The 25,725-nt window shown below is 38.8% G+C and overlaps 2 protein-coding genes across 7 annotated transcripts; one reads left to right on the forward strand and one right to left on the reverse strand.

Annotated features, from left to right (window-relative positions):
• Positions 1-903: 903 nt before the first annotated feature.
• Positions 904-11,139, reverse strand: pbx2 (pre-B-cell leukemia homeobox 2). Of its 5 annotated transcripts, none has more exons than XM_053612193.1 (9): positions 10,862-11,139; positions 10,131-10,204; positions 7,595-7,839; positions 5,936-6,126; positions 5,631-5,766; positions 4,287-4,428; positions 3,407-3,477; positions 3,183-3,227; positions 904-1,682 (listed from the first exon to the last, which is right to left on the reverse strand). In XM_053612193.1, the coding sequence occupies exons 1-9, from the start codon at positions 11,098-11,100 to the stop codon at positions 1,608-1,610; spliced, it is 1,218 nt and encodes a 405-aa protein (XP_053468168.1). In that variant the 5' UTR covers positions 11,101-11,139; the 3' UTR covers positions 904-1,607. The 5 variants fall into 5 exon arrangements, with proteins under 5 accessions (XP_053468168.1, XP_053468167.1, XP_053468171.1 ...); XM_053612192.1 differs by having other exon boundaries at positions 3,407-3,501; XM_053612196.1 differs by lacking the exon at positions 3,183-3,227.
• A 962-nt stretch (positions 11,140-12,101) lies between these two features.
• Positions 12,102-24,498, forward strand: LOC128599871 (G-protein-signaling modulator 2). Of its 2 annotated transcripts, none has more exons than XM_053611890.1 (5): positions 12,102-12,638; positions 13,063-13,564; positions 14,015-14,171; positions 19,218-19,504; positions 20,863-24,498. In XM_053611890.1, the coding sequence occupies exons 2-5, from the start codon at positions 13,112-13,114 to the stop codon at positions 21,001-21,003; spliced, it is 1,038 nt and encodes a 345-aa protein (XP_053467865.1). In that variant the 5' UTR covers positions 12,102-12,638; positions 13,063-13,111; the 3' UTR covers positions 21,004-24,498. The 2 variants fall into 2 exon arrangements, with proteins under 2 accessions (XP_053467865.1, XP_053467864.1); XM_053611889.1 differs by having other exon boundaries at positions 12,103-12,638; positions 13,058-13,564.
• Positions 24,499-25,725: the final 1,227 nt, after the last annotated feature.

Genomic DNA, 25,725 nt, shown 5'->3' on the forward strand with positions numbered 1-25,725 from the left:
AAAAAAATCATGAATTTAACCTGTTGCGTTTTAAAATTAAGAACAACTTAGATAATGTAACAGCACTTCCCATAGTTTTATTAAAATTACGTTTAGATCCAAAGACGCCTTATGCTTACTCTTGAGTTATTGATAATGCATTCATGAAATGAACCACTTCCTAAAGGTGTACCTGATAACTGGTGACGGTTGATAATGATGTTGATCGTCATGATGTCATAAAACAGGATTAATAAAACGGCTTTCAGTGTGAGCTCTATTACTTTCATTATATGCAAGGAGTAATGCAATATTTAACGAACTGCATTAGGTTTTCATAACTAACGGATTAAAAGAAACTTCTGGTAGTGGACTCAGGCTTTTGTGGCCAGCTGTGTATATTATGATATAAAAACAACAAGCCAAATCAATTTTTTTTTTTGAAACCCTGTATGAAATCTCAAATTTGTAAAATAAACTGGACAATTTGTTCAACCGTCTAAAAAAAAAAAAAAAAATTCTCGTCTCATGACCTGAACCGAAGTTGATTAGATGATAAAACAATCTACAGAATCTTGATCATTTATCGTGAAATGACGTCAGTTTATTACCTTTTCAGTCCTAAATAAATGTGTTTATTGGATCTGACAGGGACTTATTTGAAGTTTCTTAAGCAACACGACAGTTCTGCTGCAGTTTGTCAGCGAATCTAAAATATCATGATACGTATTGTACAGTATATCACAGAAACCTATTCAAGAAGCTTGATAATACTTCTGTCAAATCCATCCAAACTTGACTCCCCCCACCCCGAGTCAAATTAACAAAGCGGTATAGGACACTAAACACGTCTGGGGTACGAGGGGAAATTTGTACAAGTCTTGGCAGCTGTCCAGTGAATCCACAGTGAAACGAGAGGCTGTGTGGCGGTGTGGCTGAATGTGTACACAAACAGTCTTTATTGTAAAAGAGGTAGAGAATACAGGTGTTTCACTGTACAGAGAAAGACAGCACTGTTGATATACGCATTCAAACCGTAAATAAAGACGCCAAACGCACCCCATTCAGAAGACAGTAAAAAAGAGAAAACACACACACACACACACACACACACACAAAATAAAAACAGAAGACAAAACGATCTTTGGATTATTCTCTATTGCCCCTTTCAGCCATGCCAATTCATGTTCAGTTCTCTATCTGAGCTTCAAAAGAAACAATATAGGGTTAGAATAGCAGTGATAACAGTAACAATAGCACTATAGTTATAAACAAAAGCAGACTTAATGCAGCTTACAATGCAGCTTCCCTTCCTTCTTCAGAACCCAAATATTGCAATAACGAGTAGTGGAAGTAGTGATGGAAAATTATATATATATATATATATATAATTTAAAAAAAAACAAAACAAAAAATAAAAACAAACGGCCGAGTACATGAGCCTAAATAAAAGCCATTTCCTCCATCTCTCTTGTGCACACGCTTTCCAGATAGACTTTTTAAAAAAAAAACAAAAAGAAAACCAAAACAAAACAAAACTAAACTAAACACACTGCACTTTGGCAGAATAATGACCATCGTTCTTCCCGTTTTCTCCTTTGTCCTCGTCTCTCGAACAGCGGCGGCCATCAGTCCGAATCGTCAGAGCCCTCGCTTCCAGGTGGAGAGGGAGGCGTGTTCTGTTCCTGCCAGGTCCCGTTAGTCTACACACACACACACACACACACACACAAAAGAGGAGACACAAATACTCGTATGAATAAATACCCACCCCATAATTTAACATTAAAAAAAAAAAAACATTCCAGACTGTTCTGTAAAACCTTCCCAGATTATAACCCAGGTGTTCTTTTAATTCTAACAGCATCAGTCTAGATTTCCTCATTTTATTAAGCATGCATATTTACACACATTTAATACAAATCATTATTTGCATAAACAAATGTATAAAAAAAAAAAAAAAAAAAAAAAAAAAAAAAAAAATTGATGAATCGGCAAAACACGGCATAATTGCCGTATCTATCCCCTGTGGTTTCCTGCCTTAAAAACACTGACGTACACAAACTCCGGATAAGCGATTAAACAATAAACTGTGACGACTGAGCTCCTCTGATAAAAATCCGTCTCGTTAAGAAACCAGTTTAAAGGTCTTTATTTTGGTCAGACGTGAATAGAACGTCGTTATAATAAACAAAACAACGAGCAATTATGATGATTATAAATCATTTGAAAGCAGCACATGCCGAGTGCGCGCAAACTCTCCGATTAATATGTTAGTTTTTTTGTTTTTCAAATTAACACACACTACCTTTACAGCACAAACCAAACTTTTGTGGGTCATTGAGCATATGAGTCTGTGGACACAGTAAACAAATTGGCCTGTTCTGAACGAGTGTGGGACCGATCGCAAGGCCCACGAGTCAGAGTCCGGTCTCGTTATTTAAAATTGAGAGGTTTTTTTAATTGCATAAATCTAAAATATACGCATTTCTGCTTTTCCAAACTCCTCTGGAACTATATCTTTTAATCAAATGTAAACTTATACATCACATCAATAACTAATAATTTGTCAAAATCTTACTGTTGTACACATTTCAATAATATAAAAAGCCCAATATTTGACTAGATGGATAATGTTTATAAAATAAACTTTAGGGTTTGTTTTTTTTTTTGTTTTTTTTTTTAAAAGAGCCAAACCATTAACTACACACAAAAACGCTGTTTGAATGCGCGACTTTTCAAACGAATTTCCGTTAGTATTTATATTAGCGGTCCGGTTTGCATTCAATACTCGATGCGAAGATCTTCAGATCGCGATCATATTCTTTTAGCTGTTCGTTTCAATCATTTGTAGAACTCCCGAGTACTTGTTCAAGCCTTATTTCGATACGAAGAACCCGGGTTGAATCGAGACCCTGACGTCACACGTTCTAGGTTTTATCTCGTGCTGGAAAGAAGATTCTGAACTAAAGATTGTTCGTCATGGAAAAGTGGGAATGGCTTGAGATTACAAATAGGCATGTTGATGGAAAAGTTAAACATGGGTTAGGCGATTTCCTGGTAGCTTCGGTATAGTTCCCGCAAACATCCAGAACAGCACCATGCTGTGCCGGCTGTGCCGGCTGTGCCGGCTGTTCCCCCCCACCCTTCTTCTATTTTATGATTGGCCGCGTATAAGCATGCGTGTGTAATGATCTCCTCACCCGGCTCTCTCTGGGACTATAGAGTCTTTCTGAAAAGCGCGAGTCCTACCAGAGAGAGAGAGGACAAGGAAGTTTAGGTGCGTCCACACACACACACACACACACACACACACACAAAAAATTCTTATACACAATGACTGAACGTGTATACGTCCATGCACCGGGGGATTACAGCATGCAGCATGGGGCGTTTAAACAGGAGAAAGACGGTAAAAGAGTCTAACCTGAGGCCCCATGTGGTAGCCAGGCTGCTCTCCGTTCACTGGAGGAACTCCAAGGAAGAGATCAGCTGACCCTGAGAGCGAGAAGGACCCTGAGCCTGGGAGAAGTGTGTGTGTGTGTGTATATATATATATATATATATATATGTGTGTGTGTGTATATATGTGTGTTTGTGTGGGACAAAAGGTTATCTGTGAAAAACACATGCTCAATTTCCCTTGTATAACCCCCACCCCACACCCCCCATTACTGTACATATCGCAATTTAATTCCTCTTCATTTGCGCCAGCATAATTACATTTGAACCCCGATTATCTACTTAACGATGAGTCACTTAGTATTATGTTACAGCTAACGGGGGCCAAGTAACATAATACAAAATCTGATTATGCTAATTAGTGCCGACTAGCTTTCATTTATTATTAGCAATGCTCACCACTTAAATTTATTTTGTTTAAAATGAAAATACAATGCACATACTTCTGGCTTTACACCAAGATGTGTTTGGCGTCTGAGGTTTGCTTCTTTAGCTTTGCACTGGAGCTTCCTGCCTAATGTTGAGAACATGTAAAGGTCATCTATGCCACTAGAAATCTTTTCTGTAAACCTGCATCCGACTTCTTCCGGTTCAGTGATGCAGGTTGAGGACACAGTCTGGTTTAATGTCACCTATAAATATGAGCAGGTGCCTCAACGATGGAACGTTTTGGATAACGAACCTATACATGAGGCTCGTCGCTCCAGCGCAAAACTAGAGAAGCGAACTTCCGCTGAACTGACCTCATTATCTTTAGACTTTAAACACGATTATTTATTTATTTATTTTTAACCGGTATCTTCTGATAAATCCCTGGCGTTTTGTGCTCTGTGCGCTAAACATACCGGTGGAGTTGGGGGTATGGGGCGACCCCTCTCGCTGCGTCGCCCCCATGGCCGTCTTCATGGCGTAAAGGTTGGCCTCTTCCTGGAACTTGCCGATGTTTTTCTTGTAGCGGATCCTCTTGTTGCCAAACCAGTTCGACACCTGTTACAACACGGAGCCAACGTGAAACCGAACGCCAGGGGGTAAAAATAAATAAATAATCAATCAATGACTCCGTCAATCTGCTAACGCAGAGACGGAACGAGACGTCGCCTCGATCTTATCTGCGTTTTATATCTGTGCGTATTTAAAACAACGGCGGAATAACAATGAAACACATCAATAGTGCCAATTTTCCGCTCCAGTGTGCGTGTGAAGGGGGGGAGGGGAGAGTGTGTGATGGAAACATATCGATTACACCGTATTCCAAGGTCACCATGGCTACACCCGAAACCAAATACGACGTCAAAATACGTTGTTGCCCACACACGCTCTTTTAGCAGAAGTACAACAGCCACACGGATGCTTTGTTAGTTTGTTGTTCCGTTACTAAGAGAAGCTCAACCTCAACTCACAGCTCCGTCTTAAACCATATACTACCGCTCAAAAGTTTAGACACACTCATTCTTTATTTTTATTATCCCCCCCAGCCCCATTTTATAATAATAATAATAATAATAATAATAATAATAATAAGTCATCAACACTATGGAGTAACACAAAAGGAACTATGGGAATTATGTTGTGATAAAAAATCCAAAATAAATCAAAATAATTTAGTATTTTAGCACCTTCAAATCAGACGCTCTTTTTGCCGAGAATTTCCAGAAATGTATTCTTGGCCGGTTTCTTGAGGAATTTCCCCGAGATGTGTTTTAAACAGTATTAAAGGAGTTCACACCTACGCCGGACGCTTATCGGCTGCTTTTCCGAATGTTTCTCTCCGAGTCGTCCGTTTAAAGAACCTTTTTTTTTTTTTTTGTAAATAAAATGTTCGTTTTCTAATGAAAGAAACGAATACGTCGGCACGATTATATTTTCGTCTACGAAACCGATTTCACACGTTTAAATCACACACCTTCAGATCAAACGCTTTTTAAAAAAAGATCAGGAGAAACATTTCAGTCTCCAGAGCGTCCCCAAACTTTTGACCGGTAGTGTATTTACCAAAGTTACCAGATCTGGCTTCTCTGTTTAGTCATGCTATACACAGTAGAAGATCATTTTTCTGCCCAGTTCCATCCCGTGACCGCGTGTCGATCTGGTGCTCGGCGCTCCTTTCCTTCCTTTTCAATACCAGGAGAATATATTACACAAGAAGTGCTGAAATGGCTAATTAGAGCTCGTCGTTACGTTGGCGTTACCTGAGAGACGGTGATGCCGCACTGTTTGGCGAGCTCCTCTTTGGCCTCCTCGCTAGGATAAGGGTTAGACAGGTGCGAGTAGAAGTACTCGTTCAGCACCTCCGTGGCCTGCTTGCTGAAGTTGCGTCTCTTGCGCCTGACGAAGACACGCCACGGGTTCGACCGTCACAGCAGTAGTTATGTAATATCCTCCAGTAATAAACCGGGCTCAACTCAATAGCTTATCATCAAGTCCGAATGAGAGTGCAAATATTTATAAGTGCAAACATGGACACTGCACATAAATAAACAAAACACACACACACCTGGCGTCCAGGAAACGGGAGCGGAGGATCATGACGGCCTCGCACGTGCTTTGTTTGAGCTGCGTCTGGATAGAGCTGAACTTGCGGTGGATGATGGCCACCATGCGCTCGATCTCGCGCGGGGACACGGGCCGCGTACGCGACTGTTCACGTAGCAGGTTCATCACGTGAGTCGTGAACTCGCTGCACGCCTGAAACACAAGAGACGAGCCCAGTATAGCAATCTTGTTATCTTGTACCTGATATACTTCAATCAGAAACATTTTGTATCGTGATATTTTCTGTAAGGAGAAGTTTATTTTGCTTTTTTTTTTTTTTTGAAGGAGTCTCCAGTGTCAGGGCTAAATTTACATTTCTCACCATGGGAAAGTCTTCACGTTGCCGTTTACGTTTTTTCAGTAACATGACAGTGTGCATTATTTTTTTGTCTAATTAACGTCAATACAGGAGATTAAAGAAAAACAAAAGAGAGAGAGAGAGAGAGAGAGAGAGAGAGAGAAAGAGAGAGAGTAATAACAGGGACTAAATCAATTCACAGACAATCCACAACATTAAAACTAGCTATAAATGGGTTAAAAAGTACAAAGTATCATATTAAAAGATTGTAATCGTTGGCAAACTGCTGTCATACGAGAGGAATCAAACACTCCGGGACATCATAAGACAATAATCAACTTTAGGGTAGTGACAGTAACTCCGCTTCTTTCTATTACTGCAACTTTACATAAAGGACACGTTTTCCGTCACGCTGTGCAGCTCTCATTTACAACGTTCTACCATGTTTTAGTTCCTCTAAAGGTTCAGGAACCTCTGTGAAAACCTGTGGTCAACAATAATCTGAGCGATCAATTTCTGCTTTTCAAACCAAGATGACCGATTACTGCGTCTGATCCTGGATCAATACGGCCTCTCTTGCATCGCAGCTATTAGATGAAAGTTAATCTTTTTCCCGTGCGCATATTATTGACCGGAATTCCTTCCATACTGGCTTCTCGATACTCGTGCTTAAAACCCATCGCTTCATCCCATGTGCTGATAGGCCACCTCTGAAATTCTCTCATTAACAGTTACGAGACACGTCGCAAAACGTGCGTTTTTGCTGCACGTGCCACGTTGATCGAATGCAAAAAATCCTGGAAGTACGGACGGGATAGAAACACGTTCGTCGTCTTCTATAATTTGTACCGCTCTCACTTAACGTGCCTACTGAAGCTGCTCCTCCGTCTTGTATCGCTGTAGGCACAACATGTTCTCCCACTCTACGTGTTTGTATTGACACGACACAATGGAAGAACACTGAGCTGGTTCTAATTTGTCTTTGGTTTCATCGGAGCGTTGAGTCTAAGCTAGGCGTTCCTCATATCTCCTCAGGTTTGACATTGATTTGGAGGCTTGTGCTGTAATCTGAGCCTTAAACACAAATTTCATCGTGTACTATGGAAACGTCAAGTACTGTGTGATGCGATATGAATCCGATTTGCCACCATAATTCACGACACGCTTCTCCTCTTCTTTCTTTTCGGAACAGGAAGGGTGGACGAATCGTACAAACAGGTTATATGATATCTGGTTTCAGATCAGGTTATGTTTTGAGTGAGCAGTCTAAACATAGCACTTGTGACTGACTGACTGTCTCGCTCTCACTCTCACTCTACTGACCTGCTCATATTTCTCCAGCTCGGTGTGGTAAATCGTGCGAATCTGGCTCAGCTTCTGTTTGTAGTCCGAGTGCTCCAATGAGCTGTCCGGAGACATACCGCCCGAGCTGGTCGCCGCAGAGACGGCCGCGGCAGCCCCGCCTCCTTTCTCCGGGCCGGCCACGCCCTCGGCCAGGAGCATGTTGTCCAGTCGGACTAGCTGCGGGTCCGGCGGCTCTTCCTCCTGCGTGTTTCGCATGGACAGACCTGACGAGACCGTCGAGACCATCGTTTAGGTATACAGTCGTACGAATGTTTCACAAACACATATCGTATCCGTGTCATACAGACCCTATGCTACATCTATACACCGGTGACCTTTAATTCTACGTCTCTATATGCCTTTAAATTACAAACTAATTTACAGTACTCAATCCACAAAACTCAAGTGCTTTCAAAACAATAAGTGTTTCATTACCCCTTGGAAAATGAATGGTCCTGAAGTAAAACTAATCGTTAGCCATGAATTCATACACACATAAAATTCGACAGGATAATTTAGAATTAGGTTTATCAAAATTCATTGGGTAAACAACTCCAAATAAACATGACTTTTCCACCACCCCAAGTCACAGTATGTCAGTGTAATGTAAGTGGCTAAAAACTAAATAAATATTTCTTGTACTGAGTGACCAGTCTAGTGTGCAGCGTTGTGGTATTCTAAAAATAAAATAAAAAAAAACACACTTGGGTGGTGTTTTATGGCCCGACACAAAGCACGCGCAGACGCAACGGTAACGCAAGCGCCATTATTATTCACACACTCTAACGTACGTCCAGAAGATTTAAAAGCAACATTCCAACGACGGCACACCAGAGCCAAAACATCCTTCCAAGTCTCACTGTAAAATGTTTAGCCAGTTCATGCACAGCGACGTTAAGCACACCGACGAGCGCTGTTTCGCTTTAAAACTTTCTGCCGTCATCATGCTTGCCGTCATGATCCGCGTCTCAAATCACACACACTGACCTTACATTCGAAAGTGTTTACTAATCTAAAACACTAACTGTAGGAGAAAAAACGATTCGTATTCATGATCATTTACGGTCTAGAACGAGACAACGCTAGATTGTTAAGCAGAGGTAGGTCGATAGGAACATTTTTCCATCCCCCTCCCCGGACAAAACTACACCATCGCAAGATGTCGTGATAGTGAAGAAGACTAAAACGGCACGTATATAAATGTGACTCCCGGGAAAATTTCAAAACGTTAGCAAAACGTGTCTTTGAGATTTCTAATATTAACCTGTAAAAATTAACGACCCCAAGTTTGGGAACCCCTGATTTAGACTGTTTTTAATAGGAAAATAATCAACAACAGGGTTGGTGAACTGAAGCAGAGTTACTGTTACCACCAAGATGTTGATTTCCCAACAAAATCACATCATGAAGTGATTTAAACCTCTCATACCACAGCAACTTTAACAACTATTACAATTCTGAATTTATTACCAAACATCACGTCGTCCGTTTTAGCCACATTTAACGTTGAGGGACGTCTGCAAAACAAAGTCGGTTCCGTATATCGCTTATGTTACAGCAGCTATAAACCGTCGTTCTCTCTAAAGACTAACCTGTAGTGGAAAAACTTACCGACTCTTAGTTTCAAAGCGCCGACGCTGGAGCCTCCTTCCAAAAAAACGTTAAATAAAAAACATCTCCTTACAGAAAACGTCACCATACCAATAATTACACAGGTATCACAAGTCTATATGAATACATTAATTAGAACGATCTGTGGTAGAAGAGGAATAAAACAAGTCATGACGTGAGGTATGTTTCCAGCATCTACACTTCATAACACCTCTCCGTTGCTGATTATTTTCATATAGCAGCACATACTAACGCGTTATATTTCTTACAAAGCGACTGCGCTTGAATTTTTTTTTTTTTTTATATATAACGTTGTTCAGAAAGCTCTGGAACATTCTTTGGAGAAATCTTCAGGAACCTCTGAGAAAACAGTCCGGAAGTCTTTAACCTCTTATAAGAAGTACGGCACAGTATTTTGTACTGTCCAATGTACGCTTATTTTTCAAAGTTCTGCAGTAATATAAGTGAAAAGACGGCGAATTAATACAGTAATAATAAAGTTTATAAAACTTTTCATTTTATTGTAATAATGCTACATAAGCAGTACAGATAGCTGAACTCAGCCACCAAAAGAAAAACAATAACAACCAGTTCATTTTACATGATAAAACGTTAGAGTTAACATTCAGACATATCCCAGGAGGTTTTTAAACAGGAAATATAAAGTTATCAGATAGAGATAAATACAAGGAATAAATGTTTAAAAGGACAAAAGAGGTCTATCTGCTTTGCGCCATTAACCTCAGATTGTCGCTTTGTTCAACATGGCGTCTCTCGCCCCTCTTTCTTTCTCTCTCTCTGGCCTGCTTCCAAATTTACTATACTTTTCTTTTAAAAATCCGTTTCAAAACATATAGTTTTGCGTTGTTAGAGTGCAATATTTAATGCACATAATTAAACTTACCGGTTTTCTCTTTAATTTCACAAAGCACGCTGAACAAAGCCGGTTTCATTCGGTGACAGTTCAGGGCATGTTTTCTGTGGGTTTAAATAAACAAACTGCATTAGCCAACCTCTAGCTATATTAGCTTACTTTTCCTTAATAGTTTGCATCATCTGCATTAAAATATACTTCAGCTTTAGGCTCTAAAAAGCAACAAAAATAAGCGTTTAAGCTTTTGTATTTGTTAAGATTAGCTCAAAAAAGGAAACTTGTCCTGAATGCTATCCCTAGCTGAATTGATTAGCCTACACTGTTTGTCTTTCATTACAGCCAAAAAATAATAATAATAAGTAAATAGAACTTATTATTGAATATTATCCATGCTATTAGTAGAATTTGTATATTCTATTTAAAATAAAATAAAATAAAAGGACGTGTTGGTCACTTTAACGCGATGTTAAGGGAGTTTGGTGCGGAATAGGTGGCTCGCTAGTTAGCAACAACGTAAACAATACAGTCGCTCGATAGGCAAGTCCGGTAGACGTTTCTAGAAAATATATTACTTTCTTTACGTTATAAAACGTGCAAAAAAAAGTAAATGGTGTCGTGAATAGTGTCTTGAATTTATTACGTCGTTAAACATCTACGGTTAGGTGTGTAGCTTCGGCAGCTAGCAACTTAATGCTCAAACTTTGTTTTCGGGCACGGAGCCAAAGCCGTTAATTAAAAGCTAAAACCTAATTTCTACTCACTTCGCCTGGGCTTCGTCTAGACTTTGGTCGGTGATGGTCATGATTTGTTGCAAAATGTCCCCAATGTCTCGTCTGTTTTCATGACCGTTTTCTGCTCCCTCGAGGCCCGCGTCGCCATCGGACCGGTGTTGTGGCGGAGGGTGCACCGAGTTCAGGGCGTGCATTCCCGGGTGACCTGTCAACGCGAGCCCCCGGCCTGAGTTGGGCCCGTTGCCTGCAATAGGCTGCTGCTGCAACATACCGAGCGTCACATTAATCTAAGCCGCGCCAGCTGTCTCTCTCTCTCTCTGTGTGTGTGTGTGTGTGTGTGTGTGTGTGTGGTAGCAGGAGTGCACACACCCTCGAGTGAATCACCGCGATAGGATTTACCTCAAGGGATAAAATAACAAATAAATAAACGAATCGATGAATAAATAATAATAATAATACCGTGCAATTCTGTAATGTGGACACATTTCGCTTTGTAAACGTACACGCTGCATAAATATATATAAGCTGCTATAAAACCAACAATATTACTGTTTAATTTGTTGAATTATTGTATGCACTGTATTATAATCACTTTCAATCGTTTTTTCACTCATGTTTAAAGGGGCGGTTCGGCATTTTTGAGCCCCCTGCTGACTGCAAGTTGAATTGCAATTGCAAGGAAAATATGACAAGTATTTCTCGTTCCTCCAAATTGATCGCACACTCCACACACGTGGAAGCTTGCGAGTTGCCTTTTTCGGGAATAGGGGCTCTGTCCAAGTTGGGGGAAGGGATTCATTTCAGGACCAGAAACGCAACTGAAGCCTGAAATGAAGGAAGTGGTTAGCGTTACAATATTGTAAATCACAGTTAAGTGTGATTGTCCTCTGTTATCTATATTACCCTCCATTTGGGGCAGGTAAGCATATTAGAGCGAGTGAATAGGCTATGTATTACAGTTGGAACTACTGTCAGAGCTGCTGTTATAGAAAGCTAGACACCTCATGACCAATCAGAATCGAGAATCCGAAAGCCCTGTGGTATAATCATTCAATTAACACATCTAATTAGGGGTTCTAATTGCAGCTGAGCCTCAGGCAAGAATTTGCATTAAAATGTATTGCATTCTAAGTCAGATGACATTGTCAACACTGAAATGATCAACTCAGGAGAATTCACAGTTGCAGACACAGTTGATCTATTTCAAAGGTTGTCATGACACATTTCCATTCCTTTCTGTTATATCCTCACACGTTCTCAAACAGAGCTGTGCGCTTCTTGTTTTTGCTGGCAGACAACAGGAAGTATGCAAAACCACAGGTTCTTTTGCTTTTGTCGAGCAAGCAGGCAACTAGTTTCAACTTGCAAGCGTGCTGTCAAGTATGCGTAAACCACGACTCCATGCTTATAAATCATCATGTTCTTTCTGAAAGCCTCATATGAAGCCTTAGATGAACTTATGCGTTAATTACCGGTCTAATGCTTTCGGCTATTTCTCACGGAACAACGAGACTCAGGTTACTAGCGTTTTGAAACGTTATTGACCAAGTCAGTAGGGGTGGGTTGGGGTAGAGAAAGGAAGAGGAAGAAAGTCAGAAAAAGCAGCCTGAGTGCGAAACTCAGAACTTGCTAACACATCAGTGCTCAGCTATCTAATGTGATTCTTTTTCGGAAGGAAAACTTGGCAGGTGTGAATTTAATATGAAGCGTCTATTTTCGTTTGGCGGCAAAGGACGAAGCCAATGAAGGCTACCCACGAGATACAGTCTAGAGGACATTATTTCAACATTTCAGGGTCTGGAAGACGGTAAGAGGCCTTCAGGGGCTTTCATTTCGTTTTACTCTTTCATTTACTCGCGCTAAGATGAAGTTATCATGATTCTATTATGTACTACCTCTCATGAAAATTAAATAAATAAATAACCATCCTGAATTTGCCTTTGTATACTCTCTTTTTGTAGCGTTAAGAATTACGAAAGGGTTGTGCAATGGTCACGTTTTTTTTTGTGTTTTTTTTTTTTGTTGTTGCTGTCAGCTTAGCACGTTGGAATATGATCTAGAGCAGTGCTTCATGAAGTAAACAAATTAGATCTGTTTTTATGAAGCAACTTGGCAATGTACTGAAAAATATTTATATTTCGCAAATAACACAAATCCCAGCCTTGTATTATAATTGAACTGTCAAGTATTTCAAAATAAGAACTCCCTAAACTCTCATAACTTAAGCTTAGGGTTCCCATATCCTCTGGATGACTGAAGGACATAGCAGTGGATTCTGACATGGACTGTGCGGAGGTCAAAGGTCAAATCCCAGCGGAGGAACAGCTGGAGCCACTGGTTATCCTCGAGGAAGGGGACGAGCTGGACGATTTCACACATATCTCTGCGAGAGGGAAAGGCGTACTAAGAGTGAAGAAGGAAAACATGGAAGACACGATTAAGGGAAGTTCGGAGGGAAGTACAGATTCTAAAAACGATGTGGAAGTGGAAAGTCAGCAAAAGGAAGGGCTGGAATACATAAACCAAAAGATCGAGGGAGTGACAGAAACCGAGGAGAACCCAGAAGTGAAAAGAGTCCAAACCAGACCTGGATTAGTGATGGAGAAGGCAGAAGAGGAGATGGAGGGATTGAAGACAAAAGCAGTGCCTAAAGAAGAGTCACTTGCTGATAGCCAGCCTTCTGCCAAACTACGACCCAGGGACCGACTCAGTCCTGAAGATGCTCAGCAAAAGGTATTGTTCAACAAAAACAGCTAATTAATGCGTTCTGATTTGTGTTTAAAGAAGCGGTGGGAAATTTCTAGTGCTCACTGCTCCATGTACAAACGATGAATATTACAAACTAATATTAATCCTAGTAATAAGCCTTGTGAGTTGCTTTGATCCAGTTAGGGGTGGGGCCTATTTCAGGGCCTGAAAAATATAAGCAGTAGCTTGAAATGAAGAAGCTAGCTAGATCCACCACATAAGAATTGTGCAAGTAAAAGTTTTGTTTTTCTAAAATATATATATATATATATATATATATATATATATATATATATATATATATATATATATATATATTAATTATGTAATGGCTACAGGTCTGGAACTACTTTAAAACATTACAAACCACACCTTTAAGCTAACAACAATCATTTCCAGGTCTTCAATCTTGTGTTCCATTTACACTGTCCCCAGGTCCACAGATTATCCCCAGATTCTCCTGACGCTCTCTACGAGCTACTTTGCGCTTTGCAAGAGGGCCGTCGGCTCAACGACCAGCGCTGCTCCTTCACACTGCAGCCACGCCGGAGGTGCCACTCGGAGCCTGGAACCCCACGCCACAACCATAAAGGTGAGGAAGTTAAAGACCTAGATTACCTTCTCACAATTCCAGTTTGATCGCTATTAGTACTTTATAAAGTACAATATTAGTACTTAATAGTACTAAGTTCTTTATAGATGTATTTGGTAAATGGCTGCACCATGTATCATTCAATATTTTAGTGCTATAGAATGGTGATGTTCATTGTTACAAAATTCCTAAAAATGTACTATGTTACTATTATACTAGGATTATTATTATTACTAACTGTGACTTACTACATAGTGGAGCTTTTCTGTAGTTTTTACTAAAATGCTACTATATTTCTCCATTGAAAATACTTACACTAAATTGTTACTATTTACTATACAGATATTACTCGCTATAGTGTTATTATAAGTTACTTTCTAGAGGACTAACACTATCTTCTTGTGTTAGTATTTTTAAACAGTTTTACTATAATATACTGTAATGTGGACATACTGTATAGTGTACTTTTGTGTTAGTTTTAACCATAGTATAATTATTATTGTTTACTACTATTATGGCTCACTGTGAAGATCAATTTACTGTACTAATACTACACTTACTCTTTTGTGTAAATCTGTACTAAACTGTTACTATAACTTACTTAGGCCATAGGCACTGTGCTAGTGGTTATTTTATAACAAGTAAAAGAGTGGTCTTCTATTGTACTGCTAATATTTACTATAGTGTTACTCGAACATTCTCTGTAATTGTACTTTAAAGTATTTTAGCAGGCATATTTACACTAATATTAATATTTTAGAGTTTTATTATGACATACTATAGTGTGAGGTTTTACTCTGTTGTTACTATAACATTCTGCTGTGTTAGTATTTCCTGTAGTAATATTTACTATTGGTATTATCACTATAGCATTACTACACTTACTATAATGTTCACTACAGTGTTGCGATAACTTATTTTATCATTTATATTTTACTATAATGTTATTATTTATTAAAGGTATTATCACTAACTGTACAGTCTTTTACTATACAGCTAATATTTACTATGGTGTTACTCTAACATACTCTATAGTTCTATTTTAAAGTATTTTAGAGGGCATATTTACTCTTAGAGGGCATATTTACTCTAATATTAATACTTTATAACTTTATTATGACTAATGATAATGATAATAATGAGTCTTTATCGGTCACATATACAGTAGAGCACAGTGAAATTGTTTTCTTGGCATACCCCAGCCTGTCAGGAAGCTGGGGTCAGAGTGCAGGGTCAGCTATGATACGGTGCCCCTGGAGCAGAGAGGGTTAAGGGCCTTGCTCAAGGACCCAACAGTGGCAGCTTGGCAGTGCTGGAGCTTGAACTTCCGAACTTCCGATCAGTAACCCAGAGCCTTAACCGCTAAACCACCACCACTGCCCCAGCCAAATTATAGTGTGGATTTTTACTGTGTTGTTACTATAACATTCTGCTGTCTTAGTATTTCCTGTAGTATTATTAGGGGTTAATACCGAAGGTGTGTAGGCACCTATTGTATCCATTAGCTTTTCTTCTTCTTCTTCTTCTCCTTCTCCTTTCCCAATGGGAATCTATGGCAGAAATTTGAACTGAGCGCCACGTATAGTGTTTTAGAGATATAAGATTTATTTGTAAAAAAACATAACTTTTGAAAGCTTTGTCCAAAATTGTCACTACATGTGTGGTGCACTGTGATAAATGACAAGCATCAATTCTAAAGGTTCTGGGTTTGATTCCAGTGTGGTGAAAGTTCTTAACAATTTGTGTAATGTTGTGTATTTCAGTTCCTTTCTTTTGTGGCTCAGCATTGCACTAACCTTTCAACCACTGGCCAGGCAAATAAATGTCTCTGTTCTGTTAATTTCCTGTTAAATAATATTCTCTGCTGTGCTTCTGAACCTAACCTTTACTCATTCATGTACAATCTATTTCTACGGGCTCCGCATTGCGCTTGCTGTGCGTTTGTTGCTTGGCCTCGTTAAACACTGCTTGCAGCTTTATTAGGGGCCAAACCCCGAAAGGGCTGTAGCCCCTATTGTATCTGTTAGTTTTTAGGGGCCAAGCACCTAAAACATGTTAGTTTTCTTGTTCTTATGCTGCTTCTTCTTCCCCACTGGGAGTCTATGGCAGCCCTATGAACTGTAAGTAGAAAAATGATTAAATTTGGCACACTCATAGATATGACCATGAATAGTATCTGGACCAGTTATGGGTTCTCTATGACCAACTCTATAGCGCCACCACTAGTTCAAAAATTCACTTTTCAAATGGTTATAATTGTTGAACACTTTTTCCTAGAGAAATATAGTTCATCAGATTACTCTCCTCATGGTGATCACAAATCATATCTTACATTTAAGACTCCACCCATTACAGTAGTCACCATTTTGAAATGTACAGTATTCAGTTTTTTTGCTACTCCTTGTTCATATTTTTTCCAATTCTTACCAAATTTGGCTCAGATGATCAGGGGACAGAGGCACACAAATATATATATATATATATATATATATTTGAGATATAGTAATATATTACTATACAGAATTTTGATATTCATATCTTTTCAAAAGTTATGATGTCACAAATTGAACAATGTTGATCCACAATTGGATCAGAGGCTGTATCTCGGCCAGACTTTGGCCAATCGTAACGAAACTTGGTACACTTCATCAGCAGCATGGTCCGAGGGTCCATGCCGAACTTGAGAACAGCACCTCCTACAGGTCATGAGATTTGAAAAATTATTTTTTCTGCTTATAACTTTTGAATACCTTGACAGAAAATTATGATCTTGGTGTCTACTGATTCATTGGGTCAGGACGAATCTTTTGAATTTTCGAATTTTGCCAGGATAGGACAAACCACCTGTCCACCACTTTGAAATGTGTCATATATTGTAATAGCTTTTAAAATATTTGACATATCGGCAGAAAATCTTGTAGGGATCATTCATAGCATGTGCTCTAGGTAAAAACATAACTTTTGAAAACATTGTCCAAAATTAGATTTTTCACAGTATCATTACATAGGTGGTGATAAACAACAAGCATTAATCATCAAGGTCCTGGGTTCAATCCCCGTGTGGTGGAAGTTCTTTAAAAGTTTGTGTAATGTTTTGTCTTTCAGTTCCTTTCTTTTGTGGCTCAGCATTGCAGTAACCTTTCAACCTCTTGGCATGCAAATAAATGCCTCTGTTTTGTCCATTTCTTCTTCTCAGCTGTGCTTCTGAACCTATCTTTTTTTCATTCATGTACATTCTATTTCTCCCCTGCATGTTCTTCAGGCTTCGCATTGCGCTTGCTGCGCTTTTGGTGCTTGAGCACTTTAAACTCTGCTTGCAGCTTCAAATTACTATTGTTATCATCACTATAGCATAACTACACTTACAATATAGTGTTAATGTTTACTACAGTGTTACGGTAACTTTAAATTTACATTTTACGACAATATTATTACTGTACAGTCTTGTACTTTAGTACTAATATTTACTATAATGTTACTCTGGCTTACTGTATAGTGCTACTACTTGCTACAATTTTACTATAACTTATTAGAAAGAGAATTTGTACTCAAGTATTACCAGTTTTATAGAGCTTCACTATAGCATACTGTATCTTGTGTTACTATAGTAGTATTATATACTATTGTTTTTGTGTCTCACTGTAAAATTCAATCGACATTGAATGTGTATACAATTTAGTATTATTACATTTGCTACAGATTTTATATTTTGTACAATATTACTACACCTCATAATTAGAATCACATTTTACTTGCTACTACATAATATAGGTTCTATCACTGTAAAATTTACTCTAGTCTTACTACTACAAACTGTGTCACTCTAACTTGTAACAGTACTAGAGGCTATTTACTCTACTGTTGTTGTTCTTATTAACTAGTTTATTTCAGTATAGTGTGGATTATAGTGTGGACTAGTACTGTATTGTTACTACAATCTTCTCCTGTGTTACTATTTACTAAAATATTACTATAGTTTACTCAATTCGATTCAATTTTATGTGTATAGCGCTTTTTACAATAGACATTGTCTCAAAGCAGCTTTACAGAAATATCAACAAGGTATATAGATATTAAAGGTGCGAATTTATCCCAACTGAGTGTGCTGGTGGTGACGGTGTTGAGGAAAAACTCCCTAAGTTGTTTAAGAGGAAGAAACCTTGAGAGGAACCAGACTCAGAAGGGAACCCGTCCTCATCTGGGTAACAACAGATAGTGTGGAAAAGTTCATTATGGTTTTATATGAAGTCTGTTTGGCCTTAGGAGCAGCCGTAGTCCCAGCAATCGGGAATTGGAGTAGATGAGAGCTCCGTCCAGAGGCGGGACATCCGAAACGGATCAGGCAGGTCCGGAGAGCAGAGAGGATCAGGATCTCTAGTATCTCCATAAAATCGTGTGTGGCTCGGCAGAAGGAGAGAGGGAGAGAAAAGATTTTTAGGACTGTGCTTAGCGTAACAGAAAGTCTAGTCAGGGTAGGCTTGAGTAAACAAATACGTTTTAAGCCTAGACTTAAACACTGAGACTGTGTCTGAGTCCCGAACACTAATTGGAAGACTGTTCCATAACTGTGGGGCTCGTTATTGTGGCTTATTACTATGACTCATTGTAAAGAGTACTTTTACTATGGTTTTCAAATTCTTTAGAGTATTATTAGAATACATTACTGTTAGTTATAGTGTTCCTCTTTATTATACTGTTAATACATTTTATAATGTGTCCTTTTCTATAGTGTTACTATTTACTAAAATGCTACTCTATAATACTACATAGTGCTACCCTTTGCTATTGTCGTCCAACTATACGTTCTTCTGCTTTTTTGCCATTCCGACGTGTTTTTATCATTTTCTCGTCACTAGCATTTCTTCATTATGGTTGACGTTTCACTCTTTGTTATTGACAGTTTATTTTTAGTGTTAACTTAGTGAAAACAGGACTTTTCCTATAGGGTCACGATCACTTCCTGTAAAGGGGACCTTTACTGTAGCTTACCACAGAATGGACTTTTTATAAACGTAATCTCTTACTCTGATCCTCTTTTCCAAACAGTGGTCTTCTCATCCATGACGTCGCTGCAGAAGGAGGAGTTCTTCGACCTGGTGGCTACCTCCCAGGCTCGAAGGCTGGATGACCAGCGTGCTGCTTTTCAGGGCTCTTCCCCAGAAACCCCGGCGCGTTTGCCTCAGGAGCCTCGGCGTTCCTCCAGCGCCCCTGAGACTTTCTCTCAGCCCAGACCCAAATCGAGGAGAAGCAGCTGGAAGGTCATGGAGTTTGGCCAGTCCGTTCCCAAACCAGCAGCAAAGGAGGAACTCTACAACATGATCCTAAGCTCACAAGTGCGTCTTCGTCTTAGACACTGATCAGTTCTATTCATCATTTTGTTTTTCAGCTTCTGAGTGTGCATGTGTCGGTATAATTTTTTAAAAATACTTGCATAATTGAAGTTTTGCAATGGGATGTGATATTGTGACAGACTTTTAGTCTTCTTCCGTATTTGTTTATTAAACATTTGTTAGCTTCTCATATAGATGAAACTGCATGCAGCATGGCATCAGAAAACTGATTATTCTTTTATCGTTCTTTCTTTGCCTGAGAATCTTTGACTGGCCAAGTGCAAGTGTATAAATTGGTTGCTTCTTTCTTCCTTTCTTTCTTTTTTCTTTCTTTCTTTCTTCCTTCTTTTTTCTTTCTTTCTTCCTTCTTTTCTTTATTTCTTTTTTCTTTCTTCCTTCTTTCCTTTTTTATTTCTTTTTTCTTTCTTTCTTCCTTCCTTTCTTTCTTCCTTCTTTTTTTCTTTCATTTTTCTTTCTTCCTTCTTTCTTTTCTTTCTTTCTTCTTTTCTTCCTTTCTTCCTTTTCTCATTCCTTTCTTTCTTCCTTCCTTCTTTTCTTTTTCTTTTTTCTTTCTTTTTTTCCTTCTTTTCTTTCTTTCTTTTTTCTTCCTTCCTTCCTCCCTTCCTTTCTTTCTTTCTTTCTTCTTTTCTTTCTTTCTTCTTTCTTCCTTCCTTCCTTTCTTTCTTCCTTCTTTTTTCTTTCATTTTTCTTTCTTGCTTCTTTCTTTTCTTTCATTCTTCTTTTCTTCCTTTCTTCCTTTTCTCATTCCTTTCTTTCTTCCTTTCTTTTCTTCATTCCTTTCTTTTCTTTTTATTTTTTCTTTCTTTTTTCCTTCTTTTCTTTCTTTCTTTTTTCTTCCTTCCTTCCTCCCTTCCTTTCTTTCTTTCTTTCTTCTTTTCTTTCTTTCTTTCTTTCTTTCTTTTTTCTTTCTTTTTTCCTTCTTTTCTTTCCTTCCTTCCTTCCTTCCTTCCATAAGAATCTTGACAATGCTTCAAACAAACACGACTGACAAATCGCAGCAGCTTCCACACTTAAATTTAGAAATGCCGTGATATAAGTAATGCATCTCATTTTCTCGTATTGTTAGCAAGATCAAAAGTACAGTGAACTTCAGCTTTCTATCAATAAACCAGAAACAATCACATCACCATATAATGCTAGATTACATTTGAGGGTAGGAAGAGTGGAAAGTTTGCTTACAGAGTGTCAATAAATTGACTTTTCTCATATAATTTAGTGCAAAAATGATGCAAAGCGTCTGTTTTTAAATGCCATTAAGATGTGTTATAACATCCAGTGAAATTTCTGAGACAGTTTAATGTACATAAGCGCTCACAAAACACTTTGTTCCACACTGACAGGCACAGGGCCGTTTGGAGGAGCAGCGAAGCAAAGCACCAGGCCCTATGGATGATGAAGATTTCTTCTCCCTGCTGTTGAAGGTCCAGGGAGGCCGTCTAGACGAGCAGAGAACAGAGCTTCCCGTAGCACTTCGGTATTAAAAGAGACGCTGGCTAACACGTCTGAATATTGAAAAAGGGTGTTATTTCGGGTTTTGCCTGAAATATGTCTTTTAGTTACTTTTTTAACTTGCTTTTTGTTTAAAATGATGTAATTTATGATTGTCTGAGCCTCAAGTATGTTTTAGAAATTGTTGGTGTTCCCATGGATTTTAATATTTGAGCGATGTAACTTGAGTGTTAACTGTAGAACGTTTTTTTATAAGAAGCGCTAGGGTCAACACTTGAGCTGAGCGAACCGTTGCACATGGTTGCAACAGGCGTTTAATATTTGCTGATGTTTTTCACTGTTGGTGTTTGCTTTAGGGAGGCGTGAAAAAGAGCTTAGAGGAACAGAGGGTGCAGACTTTTAGAAGTGTGAATGGTGCAAAGCAGTGAAAGACCAAGAGCTGAAGCACAATGGGGTACATTATATAAGAAGTAAGGCAAGACACTGTAAGTGAATGGGGTCATTATAATTATCATTATTATTTTTTATTATTAATAACAATAACAATAATAATAATAGATCTAACAATGAATATTTGACAGTTGATTGCTGATAGGGCGTACGGTGGCTTGGTGTTTAGCACGGTCGCCTCACACCTCCAGGGTCGGGGGTTCGAGTCCCACCGTGGCCCTGTGTGTGTGGAGTTTGCATGTTCTCCCCGTGCTGCGGGGGTTTCCTCCGGGTACTCCGGTTTCCTCCCCCAGTCCAAAGACATGCATGGTAGGCTGATTGGCATGTCCAAAGTGTCCGTAGTGTATGAATGGGTGTGTGAGTGTGTGAGTGATTGTGCCCTGCGATGGATTGGCACCCTGTCCAGGGTGTACCCCACCTCATGCCCCATCATACTCCCTGGGATAGGCTCCAGGTTTCCCCGCGACCCTGAAAAGGATAAAGTGGTATAGAAAATGGAAGGATGATTGCTGATATTCTTACAGATATTGAAACTTTTTCAAAAATCCATTTGCCAAATTATTCATGCATAAATCTGCATACAAAATCTAGCATCTTTTGATGTTGTTAAAATTAATATAAAATTAAAAAAAAAAAATTCATGGAGTTTATTTCACTATGGAGACACTCTCAAGTGAAAGACTTTTACAGAAAAGTTTGTTGAATTTTTTTAATTATTATTATTATTATTGTTAACCGAGAAAACACACTGTTATGAAATGATTTTATGCCATTTTCAGTATAAAATCGACATTTTGGGATATTCTTCTGCAGTAAGGCTTAAATTAGGAATAGGAACGAACGAGGGTAAGTCACCTAGAAACTGATTGTGAGGAAGAAAAAAAAAAAAGAAAGTACATTGTGGTGTTAATGTTAACGTGTTGCAACTTGAGTTTGATTGATGTGTATATCATTATGACCCAAAATTGACATGATTTCAAGGATATATGACATGCTGTGATTGTGGAAAGTAGGCGGAGCTTCATCAAAGTCGCTTAGTTGCTAACAAAATCAGTGATATGAACACTTTTCTGTTGAGTTGTGAGTTTCTTTTTTTTTATTACTGCAGTTTAAGAGACGTTATACAAACATTATTGACCAGAATGATCTTTTCTACCTAGTGTCTTGCCTTAAAGTGATGCCTAACAGACGTAGCCAGTTGTAGACCATTATATTGCAGCAGTCCATTTTCGAGACATTCGAGTCAAGTATGATGAGCGGCTCAAATTCTCTATAAAGTTAATAATAAAGCTCATCAACAGGTCCGACCGCTTCCTCTTCGCTAGACGTAAAACCAATCTTTGTTACTGATCGTAATAAATCTAATCGTTATACTGATACCAGATAGGACTGGTATGACTTGTGACTGGTGGTTATGGTTACAGTGTGTATGAGAAATGTGAGACTTTTTTTTTTCTTTTTTTTTTAAAATCAGCACAAAAGTCACACCAGCCAGCATTCTTCTAAAGTGTGAAAGCAGTCTTAGTTTTGTTCAAGAGTCACGAAGCTAACGAAGCCGACAAGCCACCAGTTTAGCATGGTGCACACTGCATGTCTGAAGCATTGCACAATTTCTTTCTGGATTCGTTCAGTGTCTCAAATAGACTTGTTCCTCTCTTGTTATCTTTTTTTTTTTTTTAATGATAAAAAAAAAGACGTTATTAGCTGTATCATAGTTCCATCTCAAAGCGGAGTCACTTTCTTCCTCAGTGCGAAAAAGGGTTAACTCTAACCCTAACCCTAACCCTCACACCTCCAGGGTCGGGGGTTCGATTCCCACCGTTGCCCTGTGTGTGTGTGCGGAGTTTGCATGTTCTCCCCGTGCTGCGGGGGTTTCCTCCGGGTACTCCGGTTTCCTCCCCCAGTCCAAAGACATGCATGGTAGTCTGATTGGCAAGTCCAAAGTGTCCGTAGTGTATGAATGGGTGTGTGAGTGTGTATGTGATTGTGCCCTGCGATGGATTGGCACCCTGTCCAGGATGTACCCCGCCTTGTACCCGATGCTCCCTGGGATAGGCTCCAGGTTTCCCCGTGACCCTGAAGGAAGGATAAGCGGTATAGAAGACGGATGGATGGATGGATGGATATATTCAGTGATTTTATGAAAGTATTTTATGAAATATTTTATGTTACCGAGGCACTGAGTGTGTGAGGACTTAGACATGCATTTTTGCACAGTGTTAAAACGGTAGCTAGAAGTTTCCTTTACTTACATATAATCGAATACATTCGAATTAGCTCGTAATTACGTCGTTTTTCGAACTGAGCTACAAAGAGGGCGAAAAAAAAACGTGGACGCCAGCTAACTCTCAGGAACGATGTATAGTTTCCTCCTCAAAACAGCGATCTATACAGTCAATGTTATAGATTTAACAAGCGAATATATTGATTAATCTAAAGCAAATACTTGTATATACAGTATAAGGTAAGACGGGTTACATTGTTGAAGGGGAAGGAGGAGTTTTCGAGTTACGCTGTTTTAGTTGAACGTATCATTACCCACATTAACCTTGTAGCTCTAGAACAAAACTAAAGAAGCAAACTCGTCGTGGATTATTGGCTAAAGTTATCGAGAAAAGTGGAAAATTATATCGTTTGTATTTTCGGGGTAAACTATGACATTAAAACACAAGATTCTTGTATTCAAGCTAAAAATTACTGAGAAGAGTTTGATAAACCTCTGATAAAAGTCGTTTTTGAGTAGCAAAATTCATGATTTGTATGATTTTCCTTCATCAGTTTTTTTAGGGTATTTAAGCGGTTTAATAACGTGAAAGCATTGCGAATTAAACTAGAATGTAGACTACATACGCAGAATAGGAGGTCTTGCACTACTTCACGGTGTTGCCAAGTTTAATGAACTAAAGTGATTAGCTTTATACATTTATTATTAATTACTAATCCCGTTCTGCATCTGTCCTTTACAGTGTAGGATACTTGACCCGTTATGCTACTTAATAGAGAAAAAGCCAAACACCATCATTGTTTTGTTGTGCACAGAAAAGACTGTTCCTTAATTAAAATGATTAATGAAGTCATCTCGACTCTTGGTGGTTATTGTTCAAGGTGTCAGTCATGTGATGAATTGTGATGTATTACAGTCCCCTCCATAACTATTGGAACGGCAAGGTCGATTCAGTCGTTTTTGCCGTAGAGTGAAGACATTTGGGTTCGAGATCGAAAGATGAATCTGAGAAGAGAGTTTAGAATTTCAGCTTTTATTTCTTGGTATTTGTATGTAGACGTGTTAAACCACATTTTGTATCGGATCACCTCATTTTGAGACGAGCAAAAAAAATTGGAACGCACGACCGATAGGTGTTTCTTCTTACCCAGGTGTGTCCTGTTAGATTGATTGTTTAAACAATAAATAGCTCTGACCCACCGGTGAAGACTGCATTTGTTGTTAAAAAAGAATAATCCAACATGAAGATCAGAGATGAGCCACAAAAGTTCTGGAACCAGCAAGATGAACCTCTACCAAAGTGATGGAAAGGCCAAAGTGTGGAGAAAGAAAGAACCTGCTCATGATAGAAAACATACACGCTCATCTGTGAAACATGGTGGAGGTAGCGTCATGGCTTGGGCTTGCATGGTTGCTTCTGGAACAGTCTCACTAATCTTTATTGATGATGGAACTCATGATGACTCATGAAAAGTTACTGTTCCCGCCATATTTGTCCATCCATCCGCACCCCCCCCCCCCCCCCATAACAGCACGTCCAAAAGAGTTTTATTCCTCTTATACCACAGCACAAAAGTTACTTCCTGTTATCACTTACATTATAGCAGCTATAAACAGTTTGCACTCTTTTCATTTCTCTCTGAAAGTAAATAAAAGGAAAAAAATGCAGCTTGTCATGTTACTGAAGACTTTCCCATGCAGGAAAACAGAACACTGACACTGGAGACTCGTTCCACAAACAATAAATAAACATCTCCTTCAGAACAACTTCATCATATGACCCTTTAATAACAGCACATTCTTTAAAAAATGCATTAAGCGTCCGATATGCAAGTCCCCGTGTTACTATAGAAACGACAACGTACTAGAACAATACGTTTTAATATAATCTAATATAATCAGATTCGAGAATTTGCGAATGAATGATCAGATCATATGCAAATAAACTCATACCACAGGCAGCGATCATTCTTGATACCTGCTTTTTTGTTTGTTTGTTTATAATCCCTGATTATAACTAGTAAGCTTACATAATATGGCATTGAAAAGTCTCCGTTCTACTCTATAATTGTAGCTCATA

This window comes from Ictalurus furcatus, chromosome 23 (assembly GCF_023375685.1).
Source record: "Ictalurus furcatus strain D&B chromosome 23, Billie_1.0, whole genome shotgun sequence".
Classification (NCBI taxonomy): domain Eukaryota; kingdom Metazoa; phylum Chordata; class Actinopteri; order Siluriformes; family Ictaluridae; genus Ictalurus; species Ictalurus furcatus.

Bases quoted from the DNA above. Each gene is read 5' to 3' on its own strand.
- LOC128599871 (XM_053611890.1), top strand. From the start codon at position 13,112: ATGGACTGTGCGGAGGTCAAAGGTCAAATCCCAGCGGAGGAACAGCTG. The intron at 13,565-14,014 runs GTATTGTTCAAC...CACTGTCCCCAG, and splicing joins CTGAAGATGCTCAGCAAAAG to GTCCACAGATTATCCCCAGA. The intron at 14,172-19,217 runs GTGAGGAAGTTA...TTTTCCAAACAG, and splicing joins CCCACGCCACAACCATAAAG to TGGTCTTCTCATCCATGACG.
- pbx2 (XM_053612192.1), bottom strand. From the start codon at position 11,100: ATGTTGCAGCAGCAGCCTATTGCAGGCAACGGGCCCAACTCAGGCCGG. The intron at 6,127-7,594 runs GTCAGTAGAGTG...CTTGTGTTTCAG, and splicing joins AGCTGGAGAAATATGAGCAG to GCGTGCAGCGAGTTCACGAC. The intron at 4,429-5,630 runs GTAACGCCAACG...GTGTTGTAACAG, and splicing joins GCGGCATCACCGTCTCTCAG to GTGTCGAACTGGTTTGGCAA.